The sequence below is a fragment of the Mus pahari genome, chromosome 2 (assembly GCF_900095145.1).
Source record: "Mus pahari chromosome 2, PAHARI_EIJ_v1.1, whole genome shotgun sequence".
Taxonomy (NCBI): Eukaryota; Metazoa; Chordata; class Mammalia; order Rodentia; family Muridae; genus Mus; species Mus pahari.
In genome coordinates, this window is record NC_034591.1 from 60,934,710 (window position 1) to 60,960,602 (window position 25,893).

Consider the following 25,893-nt stretch of genomic DNA (forward strand, 5'->3'; position numbering starts at 1 on the left):
GGGGGGGGGGGGGGGGGGGGATGTGAATCGACATCTACAGCCCCCTTAAGCCTGGAAATAGAGGCTTGGAATTTGAGCCCCAACCGTAAGCACGCCCCCTCTAGTTGCAAACAAAGTCTCTTGCTTGCTCCTGCCCTAGCTCCACCCCCTCTATGCATCTGGGTGCTTGGCCCAGCCTGCCTCTGCCCCTGCCCACTGATCTTGGCCGTCTGGCACCCTCTCTCCTCCCATCCCTGGGGGAACTGGCAGGGGACCAGCATAGCTGATGTTGTAATGTCCCTGGCAGTGCCCATGTACAAGTGCTGCCCAGCCTGTTCCCAATCAGTTAACCCAGGCCCTCCACCCGTCAGGGGAACTTGACTCAGGTGGCTCTGGAAGGGAAGATGATGCTTCTTAAAGGAGAGACCAGTGGGAGTGACTGGTAGGGCTGTTGAGAGTCCTTGGAGGCTGAGCCAGTAATAGGACATTTAGGGACTGAATCTTGCTCATAGCAGCTATGGCCCCTTGAAAGCTGTGAGCCTTTTGTCTTGAAGGAAGATTGCCATGAGTGTACCTACCTAATGACATATGGATGAGTCTTCTCCAGTCTATTGGCCCATTCATCGTACAAGCAGATGAATGATAAAGGCCAGGGAGTTACCAGCGTGCTGGGAATAACAGGCCATGATGACTGAGCATGGGAAAGGCAGGGCTATTCTCTGGGATAGTCTTTTCCCCAGCTCTTCACCGACTCATGAACCTGTCCATGTGGCTTCCTATCATTCTCCCGTGCCTCACTGCAGGTAGGAGGACTATGGTAACATCTGAAGATGCAGGAAGCCTTGGTTCCCTTTCCTCTACCCAAGGCCCACCTAGTGCTTCAGCAGAAGCATCTTGCTAGAGAGCAGCTCACAGCCAGTGAGGATGGAGAAGGGCCCATAGCAAGGACAGCATTTCATTAGGCCCCTGAATCTCAGTCCTCTGTGTTTTGTTGCTGTCTACTGAATCTCATGTACATTTCCTTATACTCCACCAGTCATTTGTGGATACAGGAACTAATCCAGGCCCCCAGGGCTTTTGCCCATCACCTTTCAGGATTCATTGCTCCCATATATTTATCCCTAAACCCTCCCTTATACTCTTTCCCAGCACTGTTATGACCCCAGTCAGTGAACAGCCAACGTGATTCATTTTCCATGGCTGTCTGGCTAGACCTAGACATTGCTTGCATCTTAAATGCCTCTCCTGTCTGCAAAGACTGGGAGTAGGAGGTACAAGTGCTTGAGCCAGCCTGCTTCTAGGGTCCATTCTTGGAGGCCAGAGATCTCCAGGGACATCGAACTGTCCTCGGGTAGATAATCCACAAATTGGCTCCTCCGATTTGGTCAACCGAAGAGCAAGAGCCAGATGATAGCTACCTCCTCCCTGTCTGTCCTGAAGGCTGCCTTGAAGCCTCATGGGATCCTTTTCAAGGCACAAGGCCAGAGCACGGAGAGAGCTCACCAGAGACTCTCCAGGGCGCAGATTAAAGGGTAGAGACTGCAGCAGTCAGCTGAACAAGGATTATATTGGAATTTCCTGGGTGTTCAACAGCTGCAGAACAGGACAGAGGACTAGCCTATGGTACTGACCCCTCCCACGCTGACCCTGCAACTAACAGGTGTGAAAACCAGCTTAGCAACCACAAGTGACCTAAAGCCACTGGTCCCTTGCTTTGGGAACGCTCCCCATCTTTGCTGGACAGCAGCTAACCGTACCTCATGAAACTCTTCTCTCCCAAGCCTCCCTCTGTGGCCAGAGAGGCCCCTCCCGACACGTTACAAGTATCCAGTTCCTTCCATTCCCCCTCTTCCCCTTTGTAGACATAGTCTTTAGCCCAGCATGGAGAGAGAGGAGCATGCTGACAACTTAAACTTCTTGGGAGAGAAGCTTAAAGAACACCCAAGTACAAAAGTTACTTTGCCTTTGTTGCTGACATCCTTTGGCTCCATCACTGTAGCTTTGCCCGTGGGGTCTTATAGTTAAAAATTCCTACTTGTTCCCAAAACTAATGGGGGAAGGGGAAAAAGAGAGATTAAACATACAAATATAACATATGCTCTACCTGTACAGTTTCAAAAATATCCCGTCATGTATCCTTGCTTTGTTTAGACTTTAATTTTGAAAATAAGGTGCTTATTATAGTAAGAACAAAACAATTGAGGCATGTGCAGAGTTAACTGTCCCCACCATGCATCGTCCACTAGCACCCTCCTGCAGTAACCAGTTTTAATGATCCAATATATTTCTTTCATACCTTGATTTGGCTTACATCTTTTTCTTTTTTTTTTTTTAAATTTAGAGTGAGGTACATAAACTATCAAATAAGCTGGGTTTGTTCATGAAGGTATCACATTTAGTATTTCGTTTAAGCACAGTTACTTTTTAAAGCTCTTGCAGATTTGCTGATTTAATTTCTTTCAAATCTTTCATTCTCATAGAAGACAAAAATCACAATCGATATTTGATATCTAAAATGTTACACATCTCTGGGTTTTTGGCAGTTTCTGAAACCGCACACAGTCTCGATGCCTAAGACCCTGCCTTATTTTATTTTATTTTATTTTATTTTATTTTATTTTATTTTATTTTATTGTGATGTAGTGTCTCAATCACACCCAAAAGGCAGAAAATGATAGATCGAAAAAAGGAGTCGAGGAAAAGAAAGATGCAAAAATCATAGAATGTCATTTTTATCACGTGAAACTGCCCTGTCGGTTATTTTCTGAGCTACCATTTACATCCACATTTCAGCCACATTGGGTATTTTATATTTTTACAGCTTCATGTACAACTGAAATATGAATGTTTCCCTGATTAAGATCTACTATAGCCCTTGCTCAAGTCTAAGGTCTTCCAAATCTTGGCTAGTTCCCTTCGGGAGCTGCAGTAGAAATGGGGGTGTCAGGCAAGCTAAGAGGTACAGGCTCACAGAGATCCTAGCTGATCCCTTCCCTGTTGGTGACAGGATGCTTAGCTGAGCCCAAGACATTCCTCCTGGATGTTGTGGCTACAAGCTGCAAAGCAACCTTTGAAAGTCAGGTGCTAAGCCCTGGCTCCTTAGCATTCCAGGCAGGAGGAGCACTCCTGTCCTGTCTCTTGTTGCTCTCCTTTTGGAACTTGCTTCAGAAGAATCTGCAGTGCTATGACATAGTTGACAGCAATTACTTCATATCTCAAGGTTCCTTTTTTTTTTTTTTTATTCTGGCAATGGAGATACACTGTGAATCTTTTAATATATAAATAGGAGACTTGGTTGGATTAGCAAGAATTGATCTAACTTCCTCCTCTGACTCAGCAACATTTTCCCCCGAATATACTTATTTTTAATCTTCTATATTCTGAGTCTCAATCTGAAGATTTATTTCAAACATCAAATTATATTTCTGAATATTTTAAGATCATCCATTCTTTAATTTTTTCTTTTTTTTACTAAAGTAAAATACCCAAGTACTCAAATAACAATCCACATTGGATATCTATATTTTATTCTTCTGGGTTCCTGATGGCAGGACCTGTGCAGCTTTAACCTATTTCATCATTGCTTTTGTTATTTTCTGGATTTTTCTGGAGATGGGCCAGCTTTGTGTAGTCATCAAGCTGCATGCTAAGGCTCTACTAGTAGACCTTATCCAAGCAAATATTTTCGTCATTCATCATCTTCTAGAATATTCCATATTGCACAACTGATGCTATCTGTTATGGGTTCTTTCTTCCTGCCTTGCTTTTCTTTTCTAAACAAAAAGTCCTATTAACAATGCTAATATGCTGTTATTTCTTCTCTGTGATTGTCCAGTTATAAGCAGAAGAAGGCTCAGTCTTTACTGTTTTTTCTTTGTACAGAATCAGAACCCACTCATGTGCTGCCTGAAAGAGACTATTTGGAGGAATATCTTCAGGGCACCTAGCAAAGTAGCCTTCACTGTTTAAAAGCCTGCCTCTGGCATCTTCTGTTCTTGATAACAATGTATCTAAAGACAGTGGCTCTGGATCAGACCTGGGTGGGTTGTTTTGACAATATGGCCCTGGGATTTGGGGTGGGGGTGGTTACACCTCCAGCATATATTACTTTGTGGTATTTATGGAACGGCTATTGATGCTGGGGCCAGTATTTCAGAACTTCAGACAGCTACATAAGCACTGAAGTTTTTCTCTGAGCATCTACTTGATCTGCATCATTCAGAACAGTGTTTTCAGAGAATCTGTGCATCTCACCAGCTTTTTACCCCATGGAACTGCTTAGTACTTGCCTCTCTCTCTACAGGCCGTGAATTGTCTATTTCACAGACAGGACATTAGTGGTAATGAGGGAAGAATTCACTGGCTACTTGATTGCTACTCATCAGTCCTCAGGTGTTTTCAAAAGGTGTCCCTCTGGGATGTCTTCATGGGGTGACACTGAAGGCTTTATATTATCACACACATAACAGTTTTCTCAGAAAAGAAAATCAGATGAGCAGGCATAGCAGTGCTTCTGTTGACCAAGTACAGTTTAAGTTTAACTTCCCTTCACAGGGACATGTGTCTTTCTCTGTCATTGGGGACAAACCAGGCCAGACTGAGGATGCCTTTCCAGTTGGCTTCTGGTTTTGCTTTCTGTTTTGCTTGGTTGCTTCTCTCTTAAGTTCTCTCAGTATTGTGAGCAATGTGCGTCTCATTATTCTCAACTGAAATAAATGGGTCCTGCCAATCTTTTCCATGCGCCACGTGAACTTTTGAGACCAAGTTGCAGAGAAAGGCAAGAGCACCACCAATAGTGGATGTGGTCTTCCCTGTGGCCCTGGAAGCATCCATTCCTTTTCAAGCTATTGGGCATAGAACTGTGTTTATTCATGGTTATGAAAGTTTCCTGTAGGGAATGGCTCTAGAAATCACTCAGACAGCATAAGCACTATTTTGATTCACTTTACTAGGCAGGTGTTAGCTACAGCTTTAAAAGGGAATCAGTTCATTATTAAGTTCAAAAGATAATTAATAGTTGTGGAAGATTATTTTGCTATAAAAGTTAAGAAGACAATGAAAATATCTCCCAGCCTCTGTCATTTCCGTTCTTCCTAAATTTCATGTATCACTTCCTAATTTCCTTGAACATGCATACGTATTTGTTTACTTTGTATTTGTAGTGCTGGGATTGAATGCAGGGCCTCACATGCTAGACAAATGCTCTACCAGGAGCTAAATACCCAGCTTGATAGCTATTCCTTTCAAGTTAACAAGAGCTTACTTAATACCATTCTGCATATCCTGCTTTCTCTTGGAAAGCATTTTCATATCCTTATATAAACATCTCACATTGTTGCTTAGGATGTGCCATAATTTCTCAACCATCTTCCTACTGATGTTCAGTTTCTTTACAGATTTTTTTTTCCCTTACAAACAATTCACAGTGGCTAAGGACAAAGCTTGGTAATAGAACTCTGTCCAATCCCCTGCATTGCTCTACCCCTCCCCCCATATCATAAATGCTGTTATTTAAGAAAATATCATGTAAGTCCATGATATTCAAAGTACTTCTAGATGTCAAGTTATTAGATGTTGACAGTCATTCTCCACATGCATATACAATATGCATTTAACAGTATAATAGAGAAGGGACCCTTATCATATCTCGTCCAACACTGGGCTCTCAATCTCATAGGCTAAAATGATAAGGTAATTATTTCAACTTACAACAACAAAGTCCATCAATTGGGCAATGACAGCTAATAAGAAGTACAAGTGTGTTCCTCACCATTCAGAGGATGGTCAGCGATCAGGCTGGATGCAGGTGAGGATCATCTTCGTTGCAGACTATTCTCTCCTTATTGTACCTTCACAGCATGGAAAGAAAGCTAGAGAGATCGCTTTGGGCTCTCTTCTGAGAATACTAATCCACTCATGTAAATCCTCCATGCAGAATTACCTCCCAAAGGCTCTACCTCCTAAAATCATCACACTGGGGAATAATATTGTAACATATGCATTCATGATGAAGGCACAAACATCCTTCTGTGACAAATGCCATTTCACTGTTGTTTCAACATGCCGTCCTGCAGTTATGAGCAAGTAAGAAGCATCTTTTCATGTGTTTATGCTATCTGCTTGGTTTTCTGTAGCTCTAAGAGAAAACATGCCCCTTGGGGAAAAGAACCTTTGTTCAGAATGAGTACCAGACCTACATGGCTCTGCCCTCTCCTAACACAGCCTCATTTATCTTTCAGAGTCCCTATGCCTGTGTTCTTTTTACATCTGTTCTCCCACCTCTCTGCCCTTCTTACCCCAAAGCCATTTTTCTTTGTCCCCTTTGCTTCACTGTCTCTGCAAAATGCCTAGAGAATTCAGGGTGCAATTGCTGGGTCCTAATGAGAACCCACGTGTCCATAAGGATGAACTGCTTCTTGTATACCTGCTTTTAATGAGAAGAGACTTCTAACTGCCATACAGGTTGGTTGCTGGAGGAACAGTGCAGAGTAAATGAAGAGAGCAGACTGGAATAACTCCTTCCAGACAAGCAGGGTTAAGACTGAATCAGCGCTTTGTTGTGCTTCGTCTCTGAGAAAGAGGGCCTTGAGACACAGTCACATCAAGGGTTAAGATGGAGGCTTGGCATATGTCTCTACAGCCGTGGTTCTCAACCTTCCTAATGCTGTGATCTCTTAATGCATTTCTTAATAGTACGGTGACCCCAGCCATAAAATTATTTTCACTGTTTATAACTGTAATTTTGTTATGAATCGTAATGTAAATATCTGCTATGCAGCATATCAAATATGCGACCCCTGTGAAAGGGTCCTTCAACCCCTAAAGGGGTCAGGACCTACAGACTGAGAACTGCTGCTCTACAGCAAAGTGGAATTTGCATAACAGACCCGGATGAATCAACCCAAGGTTTGATCAGGGGCCGTTTGAGGGTTATAGAGCAGGCACTACTGGGCCCCTATACAGTGTGTGAAAATGACTTCTTCTCTCTGTGTCTTTTCATCCTGTGTTCTCCCAAGGAAGCAAGCCTGGCTGTAGACATCAGGTCTTCTGAAAGCCATAGCCGTGCCTCAGAAGAGGGCAGTGGCCGAGGCAATGGTGGGAGTGCCGAAGAGACCGCATGGCTACTGAGGACACGGCTGGCTCAGTGAGCAGAGTGGTGGCGGGCATGGTGTGCAGTCTGTGGCTCCTGGTCCTAGGGTCCTCAGTTCTAGCTCTGGAAGGTAAGGAGGGGAGGCAGGAGAGTCCCATCAGCCAATGGGGCGGGGGTGGGGGGCAGAAAGGGGTCAAGGAGGGGGAGACAGGGGTGGGGGGGACATGACTCAAAAAGCAGAAAAGAGTTGATGTTAAGGAAGCAAAGCTATGGGGAGAGTGGTGAACAGAACTTGTATCAAGTATTTTAGACTCAGGATCCTCACCAGTATTGAGCTCCTGCGGGGAAAATTAAATGGATCTGGGAAAGAAAGTATTTGGTTTTCCATGGAATGGAGTGGGAGTATAGACTTGCCAGCTGGAGGCTTTACACAATGTGTCCCATTATGTCGGAACAGAGGTGCTGCTGGATACCACAGGAGAGACCTCTGAGATTGGCTGGCTCACCTACCCGCCAGGTGGGGTGAGTGCAACCCCTCATTCTGAACCCATCCTCTGGCCCATACTGTACACCAGAAAGGGGAACTGAGGGAGGAAATCCCAGAGAAAAGGTGTGAGATAAGACTCCATCCATTGTAGGGAACAGAGTTTCAGTGTATCCTGTCTGTGCTTTCCTTGCCATGAAGGCTAAATCTCAGTGTAACAGATACAGCCCCACAGTGACCCCCTGTCACCTCTTTCTGAAAACTCTGAGCAGTTATTGTTTCTCCTGGTCCCCTTGCAGTGGGATGAGGTGAGTGTTCTAGATGACCAGCGCCGTCTGACTCGGACCTTCGAAGCATGCCACGTTGCAGGGCTCCCTCCTGGTTCTGGCCAGGACAATTGGCTGCAGACACACTTTGTGGAGCGTCGAGGGGCCCAGAGAGCACACATCCGCCTTCACTTCTCTGTACGAGCCTGTTCCAGCCTGGGTGTGAGTGGGGGTACCTGCCGAGAGACCTTCACCCTCTACTACCGGCAGGCTGATGAGCCAGATGGCCCCGACAGTATTGCGGCCTGGCACCTCAAACGCTGGACCAAAGTGGACACAATTGCAGCGGATGAGAGCTTCCCTGCCTCCTCTTCCTCTTCCTCATGGGCTGTGGGACCTCACAGGACCAGTCAGCGGGTAGGACTGCAGCTGAATGTCAAAGAGCGCAGCTTTGGTCCTCTCACTCAGCGTGGCTTCTATGTGGCCTTCCAGGACACGGGGGCCTGCCTGGCCCTTGTGGCAGTCAAGCTCTTCTCCTACACCTGTCCCTCCGTCCTGCGTGCCTTTGCCTCTTTTCCCGAGACGCAGGCCAGTGGAGCTGGAGGGGCCTCCTTAGTGGCAGCTGTGGGCACCTGTGTAGCTCATGCAGAACCAGAGGAGGATGGCGTAGGAGGCCAGGCAGGGGGCAGCCCCCCAAGGTTACACTGTAATGGCGAAGGCAGGTGGATGGTAGCTGTGGGAGGCTGCCGTTGCCAACCTGGACACCAGCCAGCTCGTGGAGACAAGCTCTGTCAAGGTGAGACGCTTTTCCATAGGCACTTGGCCTTGATTTCTTTCCTGAACCCTCCAAATCTGGTTTTGTCCACAAAGTATCTGAAATAAGCCAACTCTGGAAAGGTCCCATTTTCCTCAGTTTTACTTCCTGTAGCATACAGACTTACTCACTGTACTTCTCTGATTTTCTATAGTTTTCCATATTTTGTGCCCTGAGACCATGGGCCCAGGAAGTGACAGACAGCAAAAGTTGCTCCATTCTTGGGCTATTTTATGTGGGCTCCTCTGTGCTCATAATCCACCTGGCTGGGAACGATTCAGTGTAGGCTGGTGGCTGTGAGGCAGGTAGGCAATGGCAGCAGATTGGCTAACAAGACCACAGAGAGTTTATGTATCCTGGCCAGTCACACCTACTCCTGAACTTGCCCTGCCCCCAGCCCCCTGCACACCCAACTATTCATAAGTGGAAATGAATTCTGTCCCCTGACTGACTAAATAGATCTATGCAGCCCAAAACAGGAGGTGGAGACTGGGTCTCAGGACAAAGAACCGTCTCTGGGGAACAAAGGACACCTTATACAGATGACTAGAAACTCAGGGTGAGCCGGCCGGCCGAAGTAAACATGACACCTTATTCTCCCCTTTGCCTCTTTAGCCTGCCCTGAGGGATCCTATAAGGCCCTGGCTGGGAATGTTCCCTGTTCACCATGTCCAGCCCGCAGCCACTCCCCTGACCCTGCAGCCCCAGTTTGCCCATGTCTCCAGGGCTTCTACAGGGCCAGTTCGGACCCACCGGAGGCTCCCTGCACTGGTGAGTCTCAGTTCATCTCAACACATTAAATCGGGGAATGGGGGAGGGTTTAGGGGACCTAACTGAACACTAGATGTGAAAAGTCTTTGGAGTCACTTGAATGACTTTGATTCTCCTGTTTTCTTGGTCCCCTTCCCTCTTTCTCTATCCTTCTTTCTGGCCCTGTTTTCTGCTCTTTTGACCACACCTTCTGTCTTCCTTTATTCCTAAATCACCTTCACCTTACAATCCCCATCCCTAAAACACCCCTTCCAGGTCCTCCATCGGCTCCCCGGGAGTTATGGTTTGAGGTGCAAGGCTCTGCACTCATGCTGCACTGGCGCCTGCCTCAGGAGCTGGGTGGACGAGGGGATCTGCTCTTCAATGTTGTATGCAAGGAGTGTGGAGGTCACGGAGAGCCCAGCAGTGGGGGGATGTGTCGCCGCTGCAGGGATGAGGTGCATTTCGACCCCCGCCAGCGGGGCCTGACCGAGAGTCGAGTGTTAGTTGGGGGGCTCCGAGCACATGTGCCATACATCTTGGAAGTGCAGGCTGTCAATGGGGTGTCTGAGCTCAGCCCTGACCCTCCCCAGGCAGCAGCCATCAATGTCAGCACCAGCCACGAAGGTGAGCTCTTTTCCTTCTCTTTAAGGACAGCTTGCTTCAGCTCCTCGGATCCCCTCCTCCCCATGCCTGCTTTCCAGCCAGCCTGCATTAGACATCACATTCTGAAAACTCTATCCCCTCCACCCTTGGGTGCTGCTGCTTGCAGAGACTCTAGACCCCCCCCAACAATAATCCTCCACCCTGCACTTTAGTCCCTTCTGCAGTCCCTGTGATGCACCAGGTGAGCCGGGCGGCCAACAGCATCACAGTATCCTGGCCACAGCCTGAGCAAACAAATGGGAACATCCTCGACTACCAGCTGCGCTACTATGACCAGGTGGGCAAGCAGTTGGGGCACCTCAGCAGAACTAGTGAAAGCTCTCAACCACTACAACCCCAACCCTGCAGGGGCGTGGCTGTGGAGGCGGGCACTAGGGGTATCACAGAGGAAGAGAGGAGATAAAGCAGAGGCAAAATGAGTGAGTGATTGTTGTCCCTAGGCAGAAGATGAATCCCACTCCTTCACCATGACCAGTGAGACTAACACTGCCACTGTGACACGGTTGAGCCCTGGCCACATCTATGGCTTCCAGGTGCGGGCACGGACTGCAGCTGGCCACGGCCCCTATGGGGGCAAAGTCTATTTTCAGACACTGCCTCAAGGTGAGAGGAAGCCTAGATAGGCATTTGGGTCCCGAGACACTCAAAGCCACAGATCTTGTCCCATCGCCCTCCAGACCAGAGTGTCTGGGAAAGGAGGATGCTGTGGGTGACCCCTGACTTTAGAGACTGGACGAGGCGAGCGGGAGGCTGTGAATTAATATGAGTGGGGTTGTAGGTATGAATGCATGGAGTGTGGGCAGTTCTTGAATACAGAGAACTGGAAGGATGTCCAAATGGATGAGTGTACATGTGGCATGTATGCATGTGGTGCTGTGGATGGCCGGGGCATCAGAGGCATGTGGACACAAAGAAAGCCTGGCTCCTCCCTGTGACCCTACCACTGATCCCTCAGGTGAGCTGTCCTCCCAGCTTCCAGAGAAGCTATCCTTGGTGATTGGTTCCATCCTGGGGGCCTTGGCCTTCCTTCTACTGGCAGCCATCACTGTACTGGCTGTCATCTTCCAGCGGTGAGGCCCCTGTCACTCCTATCCAACCTACCCCAGTACCATTCAAGTCCTGACAAACCCAGGAACCCCTGCAGCACTTCGCACATCCTTCTGCTAGTTCATTGCAAAGGTGGGAAGGAGGGGCCTAGTAGAGTCCCCTCAATCCTTAGACCCACGGGCTGGAATGCTGTCTGCTTGGCCAGGGTGGCTGGGGACAATGCAAGCCGATAGAAGCAAGTTTCATTCTAGGCTATTGGTTTGCCTCTCAGGAAGCGTCGTGGGACCGGCTATACAGAACAACTGCAACAATACAGCAGCCCAGGTTGGGAAGGGGAGAGGGACTGACAGGGATTTGTGGGCTTGGAGCTAGGCGCTTGCCTGGTGAGGAAGGGGCTCTTCCTCACCGTCTTCCAGAGGTAGAAGGGTGTGTCTTGGGTACTTGGGTACTCAGGCTTACAGCATACCTTCATAGCACACTGCATTCTTCAGGACTTGGAGTGAAGTATTACATTGACCCTTCTACATATGACGACCCCTGCCAGGCCATCAGAGAGCTTGCTCGAGAGGTTGACCCTACATATATCAAGATTGAAGAAGTCATTGGGGCAGGTATATAAGGGGAAAGAGGTGTCTGGAAGGGCCTTGTGATTCTTCCTTAGAACAGCTGAACACATCAATACCTTTGTCCATGTTGGTATCCATTCTTCCAGGTTCCTTTGGAGAAGTACGTCGGGGCCGACTGCAACCACGGGGAAGGAGGGAACAAGCTGTGGCTATCCAGGCCTTGTGGGCAGGGGGTGCTGAGAGCCTGAAGATGACCTTTCTGGGTCGGGCAGCACTGCTGGGCCAGTTCCAGCACCCCAATATCCTGCGGCTGGAAGGTGTCGTCACTAAGAGTCGGCCTGTCATGGTGCTGACAGAACTCATGGAACTTGGTCCCCTGGACAGCTTTCTCAGGGTCAGTTCTACTCTGGTGAAGGAAGAAGGTCCATGGGTTGAGGAAAGAAGACAGAGCCTTGTCTGTCTATCTGTCTGTCCATCCTGGTCTTTCCATCCCTTCCTCCATCATGATCTTCATCCTTCATTCACAGGCCATTTTGATTCCCACATTTGCCCCCACCTGCCCTAGTTTGCTAATGTGTGTGTTGCAGTATGTCTACCCTGCTGGTGACCTCTGTTCTCTGCCCTTCAGCAGCGAGAGGGCCAGTTCAGTAGCCTGCAGCTGGTGGCCATGCAACGGGGTGTGGCTGCTGCCATGCAGTACCTGTCCAGCTTTGCCTTTGTTCACCGAGCTCTCTCGGCCCGAAGTGTGCTAGTGAATAGCCACCTGGTGTGCAAGGTGGCACGCCTCGGCCACAGTCCTCAGGTGAGCTCAGGGCCTTGGAGGGTCAGTGCCCTTCAGCAGGTGCTGGGGGGGAGAAGCTAGAATATAGGATGGGTGCTTCAGGTGGGATAGCCTGGGAGTTAGGGACTTTGTCATGCGATGAGGAGAGGGATGTCTGGATCAAGAGCAACTGAGGGGCTTAAGAAGCCAAGAAAAAAAGGGGGAGTACGGGAGACAGGTAAAAGTAGTACCAGTTCCTCCTTACTGTCAATGTAGAGGTTGTGCAGGCTGCCAAGTCAGCATAGTGATATTAAAAATCCAAATGTTCCACTCAAGCCCCATGACCCTGTGCAGTTTTATATTTTCTAAGCCTTGATTCTGTGTCTTGATGTGTGTCTACTCTTCAAGATGGCTCAGGGACTTGAGTGAGATGCTGATGGGAAACTCCCAAGACATCTAAGCATCTAAGTTGCCCAACGAATTTGACACTCATTGTGGTTATTAATTAGTTTACCTCTGGTTCTGCTCTTTAGGGTTCAAGTTCCTTGCTTCGCTGGGCAGCCCCAGAGGTCATTACACATGGGAAGTATACAACAGCCAGCGATGTCTGGAGCTTTGGAATACTCATGTGGGAAGTGATGAGCTATGGAGAACGGCCCTACTGGGACATGAACGAGCAGGAGGTGAACCTGACATAGACCTTTGCTGATGTCCCTCTCTGGTCTCATATCCTAAGCCCACCCTTTTTGGAGCCATTCTATTCTAAGATCTTGTGGCTGGAGCATTCGGTATTTTCTAATTCCCTTTCCTCTTCAACTCCATGCTGCAGCCAAACTCAGCCCATTCTCCACCTTTCTAACCCTCTAAAGGCACTAGCTTCTCATCATATGTTCCTCTTGACCTGCAGGTACTAAACGCAATAGAACAAGAGTTCCGGCTGCCCCCACCTCCAGGGTGCCCCGCTGGACTGCATCTACTGATGCTAGACACTTGGCAAAAGGACCGTGCCCGTCGGCCTCATTTTGACCAGCTGGTAGCTGCATTTGACAAGATGATACGCAAGCCTGATACCCTCCAGGCTGAAGGGGGCTCCGGGGACAGGTCTGAAGCTTGGGGCAGGAGCCTGGGAAAGCCAGGGAGGGTGGATAGAAACCGAAAGGAAAATTGAACAGACAAAATAAGATGAAGAGGAAACCTGACTTGCTTCCTCCTCCCCACCTTAGGCCTTCCCAGGCTCTTCTGAACCCTGTGGCCTTGGACTTCCCTTGCCTGGACTCTCCCCAGGCCTGGCTTTCAGCCATTGGATTAGAGTGCTACCAGGATAACTTCTCCAAGTTTGGTCTTTCCACCTTCAGTGATGTGGCTCAGCTCAGCCTGGAGTAAGCAGAGGGTTGGTGAGGTGGGAGGGTGACCACTCTGGGCCCCGGGCAAGGGGGTAGGTACATCTGGGATCCTAAAGACACTGGTCCAAGTCTGATCCACTCCTCCCCCACCAGAGACCTGCCAGGCCTGGGCATCACCCTAGCTGGCCACCAGAAGAAACTTCTGCACAACATCCAGCTCCTCCAGCAGCACCTGAGGCAGCCAGGCTCAGTGGAAGTGTAAAGCCTGCTCGGGAGTCAGTGAGCCACCGATGCCCCAACCCAGTCCTGGCCATAGGGTGGAGAAGGGGCGTGTGAGACTGAGCCAGGCTCTACTCCAGCTTCCATGCCTGTCACATTAAACCCAGCCCTCTGGACATTGCACCCCCAAATCCTGCTCTTCCAACAGCCTCCCCCATATTAAAGGGAAAGAAGGGAATTTACAAGTTGAGGTGTGTCCATGCCTCAGTCTGCAAAGAAGGGATAGGGAGGCCTCAGAGGAGGAGCAGAGCGGCATGACAGGGTGGGCCAGTGCTTAAGTTCACTGAAACAGAAAGGAGTTGGGTGGGGATCAGGAAATGACTTTATTGCAAGGTGGCAAGGCTCAGCCTAGCTTCCCCACCCCTAGACTGATGCCTGATCTGTCCATCACATGCCTTCCCACAATCTCAGTGTTCTCCATCCGTCGTCTGGAGCACTCTGGGAAGAGTTCTGTGCCCTCCCACTTATTAGACCTGGGAGGAGACAGGTGCCTGAGATAGGAAGCCTGTCTTTAAAGTGCTCTGGTGTGCAGGGGAACTTCCATAAGAGTACAAGGAATGCTTGGTTGAGGCACAGACCACAGAGTCTTCTTCCAAGATAAAGGAGTTGTGAAACCCTGGAGCATTTATTCCCCGTGTACATTCCTTGGCATGTTCCTCCTCCTTCTCCCTTGGACTCACAGGATGACCTTAACTGTCTTTCTTTCATTCTGTTCTGGTGCTTGGTGAGAGCCAACATTCAGATCTGGTACTCCCAGCCCTCCCCATCTTCTACGCCCCAGTTGATTATCCCCCGAAGGTCCTTCCTCAGGGCCCCTTGTCGAAGCCTTTCCCAATTGGTGCTGCTTCGGGAGGTACTTCGAGACACTGAGGGTGTAGGAAAGGACAGATAGGCACCAAAGGGACGTGCTGACTCCAGTTTTTCTCCTGAATCTTTTTCCAAGTCCTCAGAGTAGAGGCCATCTTGTTGCTGGAAGGCCTGTGCATAGCGGCGGATGCGTTGTCTGTTGAGATCTTGCCTGTCTTCCACCCTAGGGAGAGCGGAAGAAGGGATTACTGAAAAGAAGATCCAAGTTCAACACTTGCCATCCAGCCCTAGCGGTATTGATGGTTCTGTGCAGCCAGTGTGGGAACACAGAGCACCAACCCCTCAACAGCCGAGCCTCAGAGAGCTGCAGGCTCATCTCTGATGATGCTTAGGGGCCCAAGTTCAAAACTGAGTCTTGTCCTCAGTAGCCACGCTTAAGACAATGAACATGGGGCCTAGAAATCATACAGGCCTCCAAAGAGCTTCTAGAAACAAGAGAAATCATCTAACGTGACTGCTTAAGGAATACCACATCACTTACCTCAAGAACCAGCGGTCCCCAAGACCATACTCTCGCCCACATATCCCAGAGCGAGGCCACAGGCAGCGAGGTAGCTTCCGCTCTAACATCACAGTGGTGGCCACAACCTTTATTTAGGTGGAGAAAGGGAAGTCAGAGAGGAGGTCAGGTGCTCACTGAGAAGGGCAGGGAGAGGAGCAGAGTTCAGGCAGAGAGAAGACAATTTAGTCATGGAGAAACTCAGGGACTTGTGGCCTTCTAGAAATGGAAACAAGCCCCCAAACCAAGACAGCAGTATGAACTTTATAATAGAGTTTCTTCTGTGGAAGAGAATGGGTGAGACTTGAACCCCACAATTCTTTATCCTGTAACTTGAAAGCCATGGTAAAGCCAGGTGAGGTACAAGTGGTTTATAAGAGGTCCTCAGGAGAGGCCTTGATCCCAGGTACAGGTAAGAACATGGAAAGCATAAAGGAGTTTCACGGGTTTCAGAATGTTTTGGCCCTGCTTGTATAAACATTCTACTTCTATAAACATCCTACTTGGAAACCTAATATCTACAGATTTCCAAAAGATTTCTTCCAGTAAACCCTTCTTCTTAGCCAGCTTATGATTTTACTCCATTTCCACACATCACAGTTAAATGCTTTCCAGGGTTTTATAGTTCCGTTTTTATTTTGCTTAAATTATTTTTGGTGAGATAAATTCTTTTCCACGAATATTTTTAAATGGGGACTGGATTCATCTCATTGTCTTTTATGTGTGCCCATCATAATGATCTGACTTAAGATAGCTTCTGCTGCTAAAGAGAGTTTTTTTTTTTTTTTTTTAATGTCATTTATAACACATTCAATTTTTCTGGGTCAAACTTTGCAGGCTTCAGTGTGTTGAAGAAGACTAGATTGTTCCGTTCTTACTTGGGAGCGAAACTGACCAAATATAGTTTTAGCCATTTGTTCACTGCTTTTCTAGAAAAGACCAACGGTTTAATTAAGAAAACTATACAGAATCCTTCCCAATGTTTCCAGAAGTGCTCTTTGTTACCAATTAAACTCCCCTGGGCATGTTTCATTATTTTACAATTTGTACAAAAACCTATCCAAACACACATGGAGTACAAATGGCTCCTTTTATCTGAGCATGGCCAGTTTCAGGAGATAGATGCAGTAATCCTCCTAGCCACCAGAGGGCTCACCTGTGCTCTCCAGAGCTCATCTCGCTCATGGGCAACTCTCCAGTGAGTGTCACCCATCATGGCAATGAGGAGGTTGAGCATGAGCAGTGTGGCGATGATGGCAAAGGCAGCGTAGGTAACACTGTACATGAAGGGCAGATCCACGTCATAGTTGGCAGGGCCATCGATGATGGTGAGGAAGAGTTCAAAGGTGCTGAACAGTGCCATGGGGTAGTCATAGAAATGGCCCAGCTCATCAGGATCCTCTGTCTGGAAAATGATATAGAAGGCTGCTCCACCCAAGGGGTGAGAGTTGCCATGGCCACTGTATCATGAATAGCCCACCACTTGTCCATTCTATTCCCTTCATCTCATGTTGTGGTCTCAACTCTAAACAATACATTTTAAATTATTTCTTCCATTTTCTGAGATGACAATGAAATTACTCCCTTCATTTTCCTCCTTCCAAACCATACCGTATATATATGGTAAATATGGCTAGCTCAGTCTTATAATTTTACTTGTAGGTAGGTTACACTTTTGTATAGTTCTAACAAATTGGTATATTCTTTCCTGGGGAGGAATATTTCTTCTCTCAGTATTCCTTACCTGTCTGTTGGTTTGTTTTGTTTTTTGTTTTGTTTGTGTGTGTTTGTGTGTGTGTGTGTGTGAGTGTGTGTGTGTATGTGTGTGTGTGTGTGTGTGTGTGTGTGTGTGTGTGTGTGTAAGGCTGAGCCCCCATCCCCCACCCCAAGCTTTCCCCTGTCCACATTAGCAGGTTTATTGCAGTTGTCCTTGATCAGCTCAAAACTGATAACTTTTAAGTTATTATGCTCCACTATTTTCTACAAGACTCATGTTCCTAATCTGTCCCCGACACTATGGTCAGTCCTTTACTTCTGAGCAGCATTCCATCTTTAGACATTTCCTGGCCTCTTGTCACGTCTGGCTTCCCTCCAAGTTCAGTGTGAAGATTTCTGTATCCTCTAAGCTCCTTGCAGCCCTTTCCTCCCACAGATTCCATCCTGGCGACTTACCTGAAGCAAATCCCAGAATTACTACAGCCATCAGCCAGCAGAATCGCATCAAGTCACCAAAAATCATCTACAAAGAGGAGGAGGCAGAGAACACTGCCTTCAGAGCAATCACCCACCGGACACCGGCAAGTCTAACCCCAAACATCAGCCCATACCAGGATGGGTTGGCAAACTACAGCCTGCCAGCTAAGTCTGCCTGCCCTGTCTTGGTGAGGTTCTTAAACTAAGGAGACTTAAAAGATTGTAAGGGGATGTTAAACGTTTTCAAAGAAAGACAGTGAGAAAAGCATATAAAAAGAACGATGTCAGGGTCATAGCACCTGCAATATGTACCGCCCGGCCCTCTGGAAAAGTGTTAATTTAACCTTGGTCTGAGGCTCTTTATTAGGAAGTGTGGGGGAGGAACTGACCTTCTGAATCATGATGGTGAAGGGGCCCAGCATCTGGAATCCTCTGGCAAAGTACATGACATTGCACCAGCCCAACACCAGAGCAAAGGACATGGGCACCACCTCTCCATCTACATTGGTGAGTCGCATCACCATGGTCACCAGCACCATGAAGGCATAAGTGATACTGGGGGGCAAGAAAAGTGGGTGTAATGAGAAGGAAGCCAGGCTCATCCTGGGGACCTAGCAACAAGAGTGCAGCTGAAACACACCTCATACTATATCAGACTCAGCCTTGACAACATTCAGTACTCTGAGGCTACGCATCCCAGAGAGAACTCAGAGATAAGGGAAGGAGGGGGATGCTCTAACGAGATGAAGGATGGAAATGAAATGAAGGAGACACTCACATGATGACATGGAATGGCCCCCCGAGAATGGTCTGTCCAAAGAATCGAGTGACCCCCAACCTGAAGATGTCTGGAATCTAGAAAGAAGTCAAAGAGACAGAAAGGCATTTATAGCCCAGAATGCAGATTGGACCCCTGGGTCAGATGGCCTCCAACAGGATTCTATCCACACCTCACCTCCACCAGCAGAATGATCACAGCCCCAACGATGCTCACAAGCTCCCCCACCAACCGGAGGTCATCCTTGGGGGTCACATAGGCCTCCTAAGGAGGAAAAATGTTGATAAATCACCTGTCTTTGACATAATCTAGTTTCCAAGGTCCCTGGCTCTTTCAGGTTTTTTTTTTTTTTTCCTAGCCCATCAGATTTAGCTAGTCTCAAAACTCTGCTCCTAGAGTAAGAATGTATGCGTGTCTCTGTGTGTGCATGTGGACTCTGTGCCCTCTTAGGAGATCTAGGTGAGGGGAAATGCTGGTGTGGAATCAAAGTGGGACAGCACTTTGGAAAACAGATTCTTAGTGTACTCTCTGTCCCTCCCAAGGTGTCACCTGAAGGAGCTTCTGCTGCATCAGAGTGTTGTCCCGGGGATTGGTGCGGTTAGTGATCCTGGGCTTGAGCGGGCGGTAGACACAGCACATGGTAAAGCAGATGATGTATAGCACGTAGATGGCACCCAGCACACAGAAGTAGGGCCGCCCATACCTCTTCCACTTGAGGCTCACCAGTTCCTTTACAGGTGTCTGGTCCAGGATCTGGCGAGCCTGCAACAGAAAGAGTAGAAAAGTGTCTCCGTAACCCCTATGACCCCTCACCAAGGCCTGTGCTGCGAAAGACTGTACCTCCCGTTTCTTGGTAGTAACAATAAGTTCCAGTAGGGATTGATCATCTCCTGAGGAGTCAATCTCAGTGAGGTCATAAAGTGTGGAGGTCAATGGCCCGTATGTCCACTGGATGTGTTTCCGCTTCTGCATCAGGTGTTGGAACATCTGAAAGAGAGGTGAGGTAGTCAGGACTCACAACAGCATGGAGTAGCACAGACCAGAAGGAAAGGACGAGAGAAGGGGTTTTCATTCTCTCAAAGAACACAGCCTTTGGAAGACCAAATAACACATGCCACCCCAAATCCTAGATTTATCTTGCCCCAGGAATCCTTCCAGAGCCTGGAGATATGAGGGGATTGGCAGATCTCTTCTGGAAAGGACAAATTGGCTTGGGCATTGCAGAAAATCTCAGCATGAGGTCTAGACTACATGAATTCTCAGTACTTCACTAGGAGTAAACATGCAGGGGGGAAAAAAAAGCAGAATGGTGGTGGGGAGCAGGGGCATGGAAGACAGGCTGAAACAGAGCCTAATTAAAGCGAAGAATGGGATCTAAGGCATGTTTCAGTTCTCTTTATTCCCAGAAATGCAAAAAAACAAAAACAAAAAACCAAAAAAAACCCCAAGGGTCATTAAAGACCCCTTAGGGTATGGTCTCACCACAATGTTGCCTTCCACCCCAGCCAACTTGAAGGGGGTGAGTCCCTGGTTATTGGGCACAAGTTCCAGGGACTTCAGGTGGTCTCCCCCATCATAGGACAGTAGCAGGTTGTACATCTGACAGGCAAAGGTTTTGTTGGGCTGAAGGATGAGTATGTGTAGTACTGTATTTCCTGGGAAGAACAGAGACTGTCATCAGGTTCCCTGATGACTCATTCTCCATCTGAGTGTTTCTCCCCTGACATCACACACACATACACACATGTGAACATGCATGTACACACAGAGACACACACACACACAGAGACAGAGACAGAGACAGACAGACACACAGAATCCAGCACTTTCTCCCCATCCCCACTCTTACCCAGGGAGTCCTGGGCACGGATGTCAGCTCCATGCTCAATGAGCAGCCTAACAATCTCCTCACTACCCACACAGGCAGCAAAGGACAAAGGGTGTTCTCCTGTGGACACAAAGAAATCCATGGTAGGAAACAGCAGGATTAGATGATGAGAGTGATATCTGCCCTCCAGGCCCACAACTGCCTCCTCGCTCCCACATCTCAGCTTGTGGCTTGGGATCATTTGGCCAATATAAACCTCAGGAAAGAACCATACAGAAGGTTATGGGGGAAACTGGCCTCTGGCCCTAAGTTTTACACGCACCACTCTCCCAGCCTCCTAGAAGATATAACCAAGGCAAGGGTCCTCTTTAGCCTTCCCACCTTACCCACTGCCCCACTCTCTACGTCTGAGCCTGGTCCTGGCTCTTACCATAGTAAATGAGGTTGTGAGGCCTGTACTGGAAGACAGAGCCTGTGGCTCTAGCAGAGACACTGGCCCCTCGGGCAAGCAGAGCACGGACCAAGTTTACATTCTGGTTTATTACTGCAATGTGCAGTGCAGTCTGACCTGGCCAAGAGAGAATTATGAGTTACATATCCGTTCCCAGGATTCTGAAGGAATCCCTTCTGTGGGTCCCCATAGTTTCCTTTGTGCCACCATCTGGGTTGGAGGAGGGAGACCCTGTGGGTATTAGAGGTTCCCAGGAGAGCCTTTTGTTTCCTCTGTCCAATTCTGCTCCTTCTCTGGGCCTCTGGACCAGATGTAATAAGTTGTCATCAGGACTTAGCCAAAAGGACAGCTTGGTGACTAATAATAAATATTAGGGATCTTCAGAAAATTTCTCTGATTCCCCAAGCTATTGACTTGAAATTGTTGGAAAACAGCTTACCATCCTTCTTTGGGCCTCACCTTCATATAGCTCCGAAGTCATGGGCTCAAAGACTAGTTCTGGGGCAGCCTCCATTAGCACCATGGCAGCCTCCAGGTTATCATAGAGGGCTGCTATGTGAAGTGCAGTTTCCCCCATGGCTCCTAGCATTGGGGGGGGGGGGAGAACATATGATGTCTTTGGGGCAGTCAAGGGAGAAAAAAACAGACTCTAAGTATGGGGCTCTATTAGGGTAGTCTATAGAATGGGGAGTAACCTACAGACCAAAGCTAGAATTCTGCTCATACCTCTCTGGTGCACCTCACATCCTTCGAACTTGAGCAGCTTGCTTAGAGCCTGGACATCATTTTCTTTGGCAGCTAGAAGAAGAGGTGATTCCCAGATCCTACCAGGAAAGGGGAAAACAAAGGTGATGACAGTAAGCATACCCAGCTGCAGGACATATTATAAAGACTTTACTCAGAGGTGTGCACCCCAACAACAATGAATGGTAAGGTTCCTGACCCAGGCAGGAGGGTCCATTACAGTGTAAGCATCACCAACTATTTTCTCCCAATTATTCAGTTCACCTAAACTGACTTTGCCCATTTAGCCTATGTAAGAGAGTGCCCTAACTAGTTTTCTATCCTGAAGGACTGAAAATACTGAAAATAAGAAAATGCAGGATATAATACAGGATATACTACTATTATTATATTATTATATATTATAACATATATAATATAATGTTTTATATAATACAAGCATTATATAATATATACAATAATATAATTTATATTACATTATATATAATTATAATGTATATATATCTTAAGTATATATAAATATAATATATGAATACTTATATAAATATATACTTAATTGTATATGATTTATATATTTATATATTATATATAAAAAGTCTGGGCACATGGGACCAAGAAAGAGGAGTTTTGTTCAAGTATACATTCACCCCATGCATCATGCCTGGCGTGGTCTTATTCTGAACTCAGAAGTGCCCTAAGATTGCCCTGAGTGATAAGCATGGTTTTCTATGTACTAGAGGTATAAGGAGTTCCTCCCTAATATTTGTGGAGGAAGTTGACATCCAGAGACTGGTGGGTTTTCTTCTGTTACAAGATGTCTTGCTATTTGACCTCCAGAATGGGACATTTGATTCCCCCATTCACCCTGTTCTCTGGCAGTATCTTTAGGACGCAATATAAAACCAGCAATGGCCCTTGTGAGAAATCTTGGCTCCAGGCCATGGTCACTCATACCCCCACTCTCTCTTCTCACATCTTAATGTCTACATTTTGTCTTTGTAAGTCAGGAACCCTATGGGTGATCTGCCAACTTATGCAAATTAATATGAGATTTCAACTCTCAGATTACCCTTTGGTCTGAGTATGTCCAGGTCTGCAGTTTAGAAAGAGTCCCAATGGATTTTTGTGAGAATGAAAGTTTGGGAAGTCTTTCTCAAGTCAAGAGTTATTGAATGTGGTTCATGCATGTGAAATTGTTGAAGTCATAAATCCAAGGAAAGCCTTGGAATACCAGCCTCTAAAGAGCACACTTTCAATCTTTGGAAGTCAAGTCATCTGTCATTCTCAGACACTGTCTATAGGGTCTTCGGTGCTACTTTATTTCTACCATTAGTACCTGTGAAGATATAAATGGCAGATGGAGGGGAGGTAAAGAATCTACTTTAGAGAATCCATTTTTTGAATTTCATGTGGATGTGACTGCTGTTGTTTTCCCCTTCCATTCCTTCTCGAGTGCATCCAACTTGGAATTCAGATCCTCTCTCAACTCCCAGCCCACACCGTTTCCTTACTTATTATTTTACTTTTATGTGTTATAGGCAAAAATATGTCCTTTGGCTCTGCACATCACCTCTGTAGTCTTACCCCAACTAAAATACATGGCTCCACTTTTACTGAATTTATCTTTCAGTTTGGAGCAATTTGGTCTTTCCACAGGAGTAAGAGCAATTATTATATTTATCCATAGATAGCCTATTACATGGCATACAAAAGCATCTGTACAAGAGCTCCCATCCTAAAGTGTTGGCAGTGGTAAGAAGCTTACTGCAAAGCTGGGGGTGGAAAAGAGATAAAGAGTAGAAAGTGACTTCTACCAACCATAACACCCAGCTCCATCATAGGCCAACAGGTAGCAACCGGTTCAATCAATCATTTAAGATTCTGTCTCCATTTAGTTCTTCCTCTTTTGTTGCTACTAAAGCTCATTAATTCTCGTCTTTATTCTCTGGCCCAGGATTAACAAGACATTCAGTTGGTTTCCCTGTGCCCTACTTACCTCTAGTCTGTCTTTTTTTTAAATGCTGTCAAGGTAGTCTTTCTAAACGGCCATGTAGTCACAGCTTACAAAAAGCCGACCGGTCTTTCAATGCCCAAGGATAAGGAACACAGAGGCCCTTCACGGTCTTTGTGCAACTATTTTTCCATTCTGTGATCCTCCCCCTCACTCCTTACACCTGGCATTTAAGTCTCACCACAGGCCTCAGCCCCACAGAGCACACCATTCTCGCTGGGCCTGTGCCCACAAGACTGCTTCTTCCTGAATCCACTCCCCTAACCCAGTGATTGTCCATTGTGAATTCTGCACTTCTGTGCCCAGCAAAATCACCCAGTGTGCTGTGGGTGCTTACTATGATTGTTGTCGAATGGATGAATCAGCGGTGGTGCCAAGGTGGCTTTACACCCCCTCCTTGTTGACTTTATCTACCACCCCCTAAATAAACATAGAATTGAAATGGGAAACAGGGTTTGACTTGAAGGTACTGCTGCAAGTTTTCTATACTCTTCACCACAATGATGACTGCAACCATTTTCCCAAAGCTTTCTTACATGTTTTAGAGACAGCACTAGAGTGTAGGGGAAACAATGCTTCCAACAAAACATACACACACCACCACCACCTTCTAATATTTTTACTCTTTCCATTGGTCTCATATTTATTGTAACATGTACTTAGTGTTGTAAATAAAATATGTTTCTTCCTCTACACTTTGAAACCACAGAGTTTCATTTTATTCATGACACATCTCAGAAACTGGCAACTGTCCCCCATGAGCCTCTAATGCCTATGTAATCTGTTCTCTTTTGTCTGTTGTTTTTCTAGTAGGCCCAGGAAATACCAAAGGCTGCTACATATACTGGGGAAAGTTATATGATGTTCAATTAAGATTGAACCTTAGTAATACAACTATTTCAGTACTACTTCATGTGTGTTCTTTGAAAAGATAATGCATTTATACAATGTATTTTGATTATTCCCATCCACAACTACCTCCCTCTAGATCTATAAATATATCCTATAAAATATTTTAAGACATCCCTTATCCATTATTCATAAGAAAGTCAAATCAAAAGAAGTGCCCCGTGTCTTATCTGTCAATTTAGTCAAACCACACCTCTAGTAAAGAAACAGCGAATAATCCAACTCAACAATGTTTATAAGAAATGACCTTCTCTTGTTGCAAACTCCAGAATTAAGTGAAATTAAGGAGAAATGGTCAGGGAGCATGTCCCAGATTACTTTATTACTTGTAGTAACTATATCAGGCCACAAGGTGATAGCAGAGAAAACCCTAATTTCCAAACACAGTTCTGCCTCACAATTCCTGGGCTCCAAAAGAAGAAGGTATACCAAAGAATCCTGTAGATTCTCTAACAGCAATCAATTGTAGAAGCTTAGAGGACAACTAAGGGACAGGGGATAAAGGGAAGAGGCAATGCTGAACATGTTACACGGGACCATCTACAAAGAATTATCCTGCCCAATGTGAAACCATGCCAGGATATAAAAACCCTGATGTACAGGGGTAATGATTCATAACTTATTAAGAGGAACAATTCTTCACATGAAGAGCAATTAAACATCCATGGATAATATTTCCTAGTAACATACAAAATGTTTTTAAATAATTAAAGTGAGAAAGAAACAAAAATGTGGAATCACATAAACTGTAGTGACAGAGTAACAAAAGGAAATGGAAAGTATTAAAAACATAAAGGATATTATAAGGTTCCTCAGTATGGGAATTAAGTATAAAACTGAACAGTCCAGTTCCATGATGGCCTGGGAAAACTCCTTGAATGGTGTTCTTGACACAAAAACCTAGCATGTTGTTGTTGTTGTTGTTGTTGTTGTTGTTGTTGACATAAGATAGTGTTCACTTGTTCAACCCCAACACTGTGTCACTGTGTCTCTAAAGTAAGAGTCATTGACTTCCCTTCTCTATGACTCCTGCTTCCCAAGCCCTCTGTTTCTGGTTCTTATGCACATATAAGTCTATGTGTGCCACGTACATGAGTCACGTTCTGTCATTTCTTCTGGGAAACAAGGAAGGATCTACTGAGTTTTAAGAAATATTCAAATCAGAAAAGCGGCAATTTGCAGAAATGCAATCTAATCTGTTCATGTAACAGATGCAGCCTCAGGGTGAGTGCTCTGAAGTGCTTCGTCCAAGCAGGTCAGAGTCTGCGCTGAGTGGCTGAGTGCCTTGTTAGCTATGTCTCTGTCCTTCTTTGTGTTAATTAGAGCTGGAAGTGGGGAGTCTCTGAGGATATACATAAGTTTCTCTACAAATCCCATTACAGATGACTGTAGGCACCAGTAGATCTTGAGGGATAATACTATGTGGTTGCCAGGAACATACATTTTCTAATGACATATATATATATATATATATATATATATATATATATATATATATATATATATGTGTGTGTGTGTGTATGTATATATGTGTGTGTGTATTACTTGTAGAACTATATGTAGTGAATA

The 25,893-nt window shown here is 46.5% G+C and overlaps 2 protein-coding genes across 3 annotated transcripts in view; one reads left to right on the plus strand and one right to left on the minus strand.

Moving 5' to 3' along the window:
* The window catches only part of Ephb6 (EPH receptor B6), a 15,272-nt gene extending 1,046 nt beyond the window's left edge, over positions 1 to 14,226 (plus strand). The window contains exons 2-17 of one of the 2 annotated variants that reach the window (XM_029534893.1): positions 6,996 to 7,199; positions 7,527 to 7,591; positions 7,853 to 8,615; positions 9,249 to 9,404; positions 9,660 to 10,010; positions 10,202 to 10,326; positions 10,490 to 10,652; positions 11,005 to 11,119; positions 11,368 to 11,420; positions 11,588 to 11,707; positions 11,809 to 12,056; positions 12,291 to 12,464; positions 12,956 to 13,105; positions 13,330 to 13,523; positions 13,646 to 13,801; positions 13,919 to 14,226. In XM_029534893.1, the coding sequence (XP_029390753.1) occupies positions 7,097 to 7,199; positions 7,527 to 7,591; positions 7,853 to 8,615; positions 9,249 to 9,404; positions 9,660 to 10,010; positions 10,202 to 10,326; positions 10,490 to 10,652; positions 11,005 to 11,119; positions 11,368 to 11,420; positions 11,588 to 11,707; positions 11,809 to 12,056; positions 12,291 to 12,464; positions 12,956 to 13,105; positions 13,330 to 13,523; positions 13,646 to 13,801; positions 13,919 to 14,027 (3,045 nt within the window). In that variant the 5' untranslated portion in view covers positions 6,996 to 7,096 and the 3' untranslated portion in view covers positions 14,028 to 14,226. The remainder of the gene's footprint in view (positions 1 to 6,995; positions 7,200 to 7,526; positions 7,592 to 7,852; positions 8,616 to 9,248; positions 9,405 to 9,659; positions 10,011 to 10,201; positions 10,327 to 10,489; positions 10,653 to 11,004; positions 11,120 to 11,367; positions 11,421 to 11,587; positions 11,708 to 11,808; positions 12,057 to 12,290; positions 12,465 to 12,955; positions 13,106 to 13,329; positions 13,524 to 13,645; positions 13,802 to 13,918) is intronic. The other variant, XM_029534894.1, reaches the window with a different exon arrangement.
* Positions 14,227 to 14,343: 117 nt separating this feature from the next.
* Positions 14,344 to 25,893, minus strand: part of Trpv6 (transient receptor potential cation channel subfamily V member 6) — a 15,744-nt gene continuing 4,194 nt past the window's right edge. The window contains exons 2-15 of the mRNA XM_021190568.1: positions 21,387 to 21,484; positions 21,120 to 21,242; positions 20,640 to 20,777; positions 20,231 to 20,329; positions 19,864 to 20,036; positions 19,222 to 19,368; positions 18,931 to 19,143; positions 18,559 to 18,645; positions 18,382 to 18,458; positions 17,993 to 18,158; positions 17,583 to 17,649; positions 16,567 to 16,835; positions 15,393 to 15,499; positions 14,344 to 15,074 (exon numbers count right to left, since the gene is read on the minus strand). Coding sequence (XP_021046227.1) covers positions 14,783 to 15,074; positions 15,393 to 15,499; positions 16,567 to 16,835; positions 17,583 to 17,649; positions 17,993 to 18,158; positions 18,382 to 18,458; positions 18,559 to 18,645; positions 18,931 to 19,143; positions 19,222 to 19,368; positions 19,864 to 20,036; positions 20,231 to 20,329; positions 20,640 to 20,777; positions 21,120 to 21,242; positions 21,387 to 21,484 — 2,056 coding nt within the window. The 3' untranslated portion in view covers positions 14,344 to 14,782. The remainder of the gene's footprint in view (positions 15,075 to 15,392; positions 15,500 to 16,566; positions 16,836 to 17,582; positions 17,650 to 17,992; positions 18,159 to 18,381; positions 18,459 to 18,558; positions 18,646 to 18,930; positions 19,144 to 19,221; positions 19,369 to 19,863; positions 20,037 to 20,230; positions 20,330 to 20,639; positions 20,778 to 21,119; positions 21,243 to 21,386; positions 21,485 to 25,893) is intronic.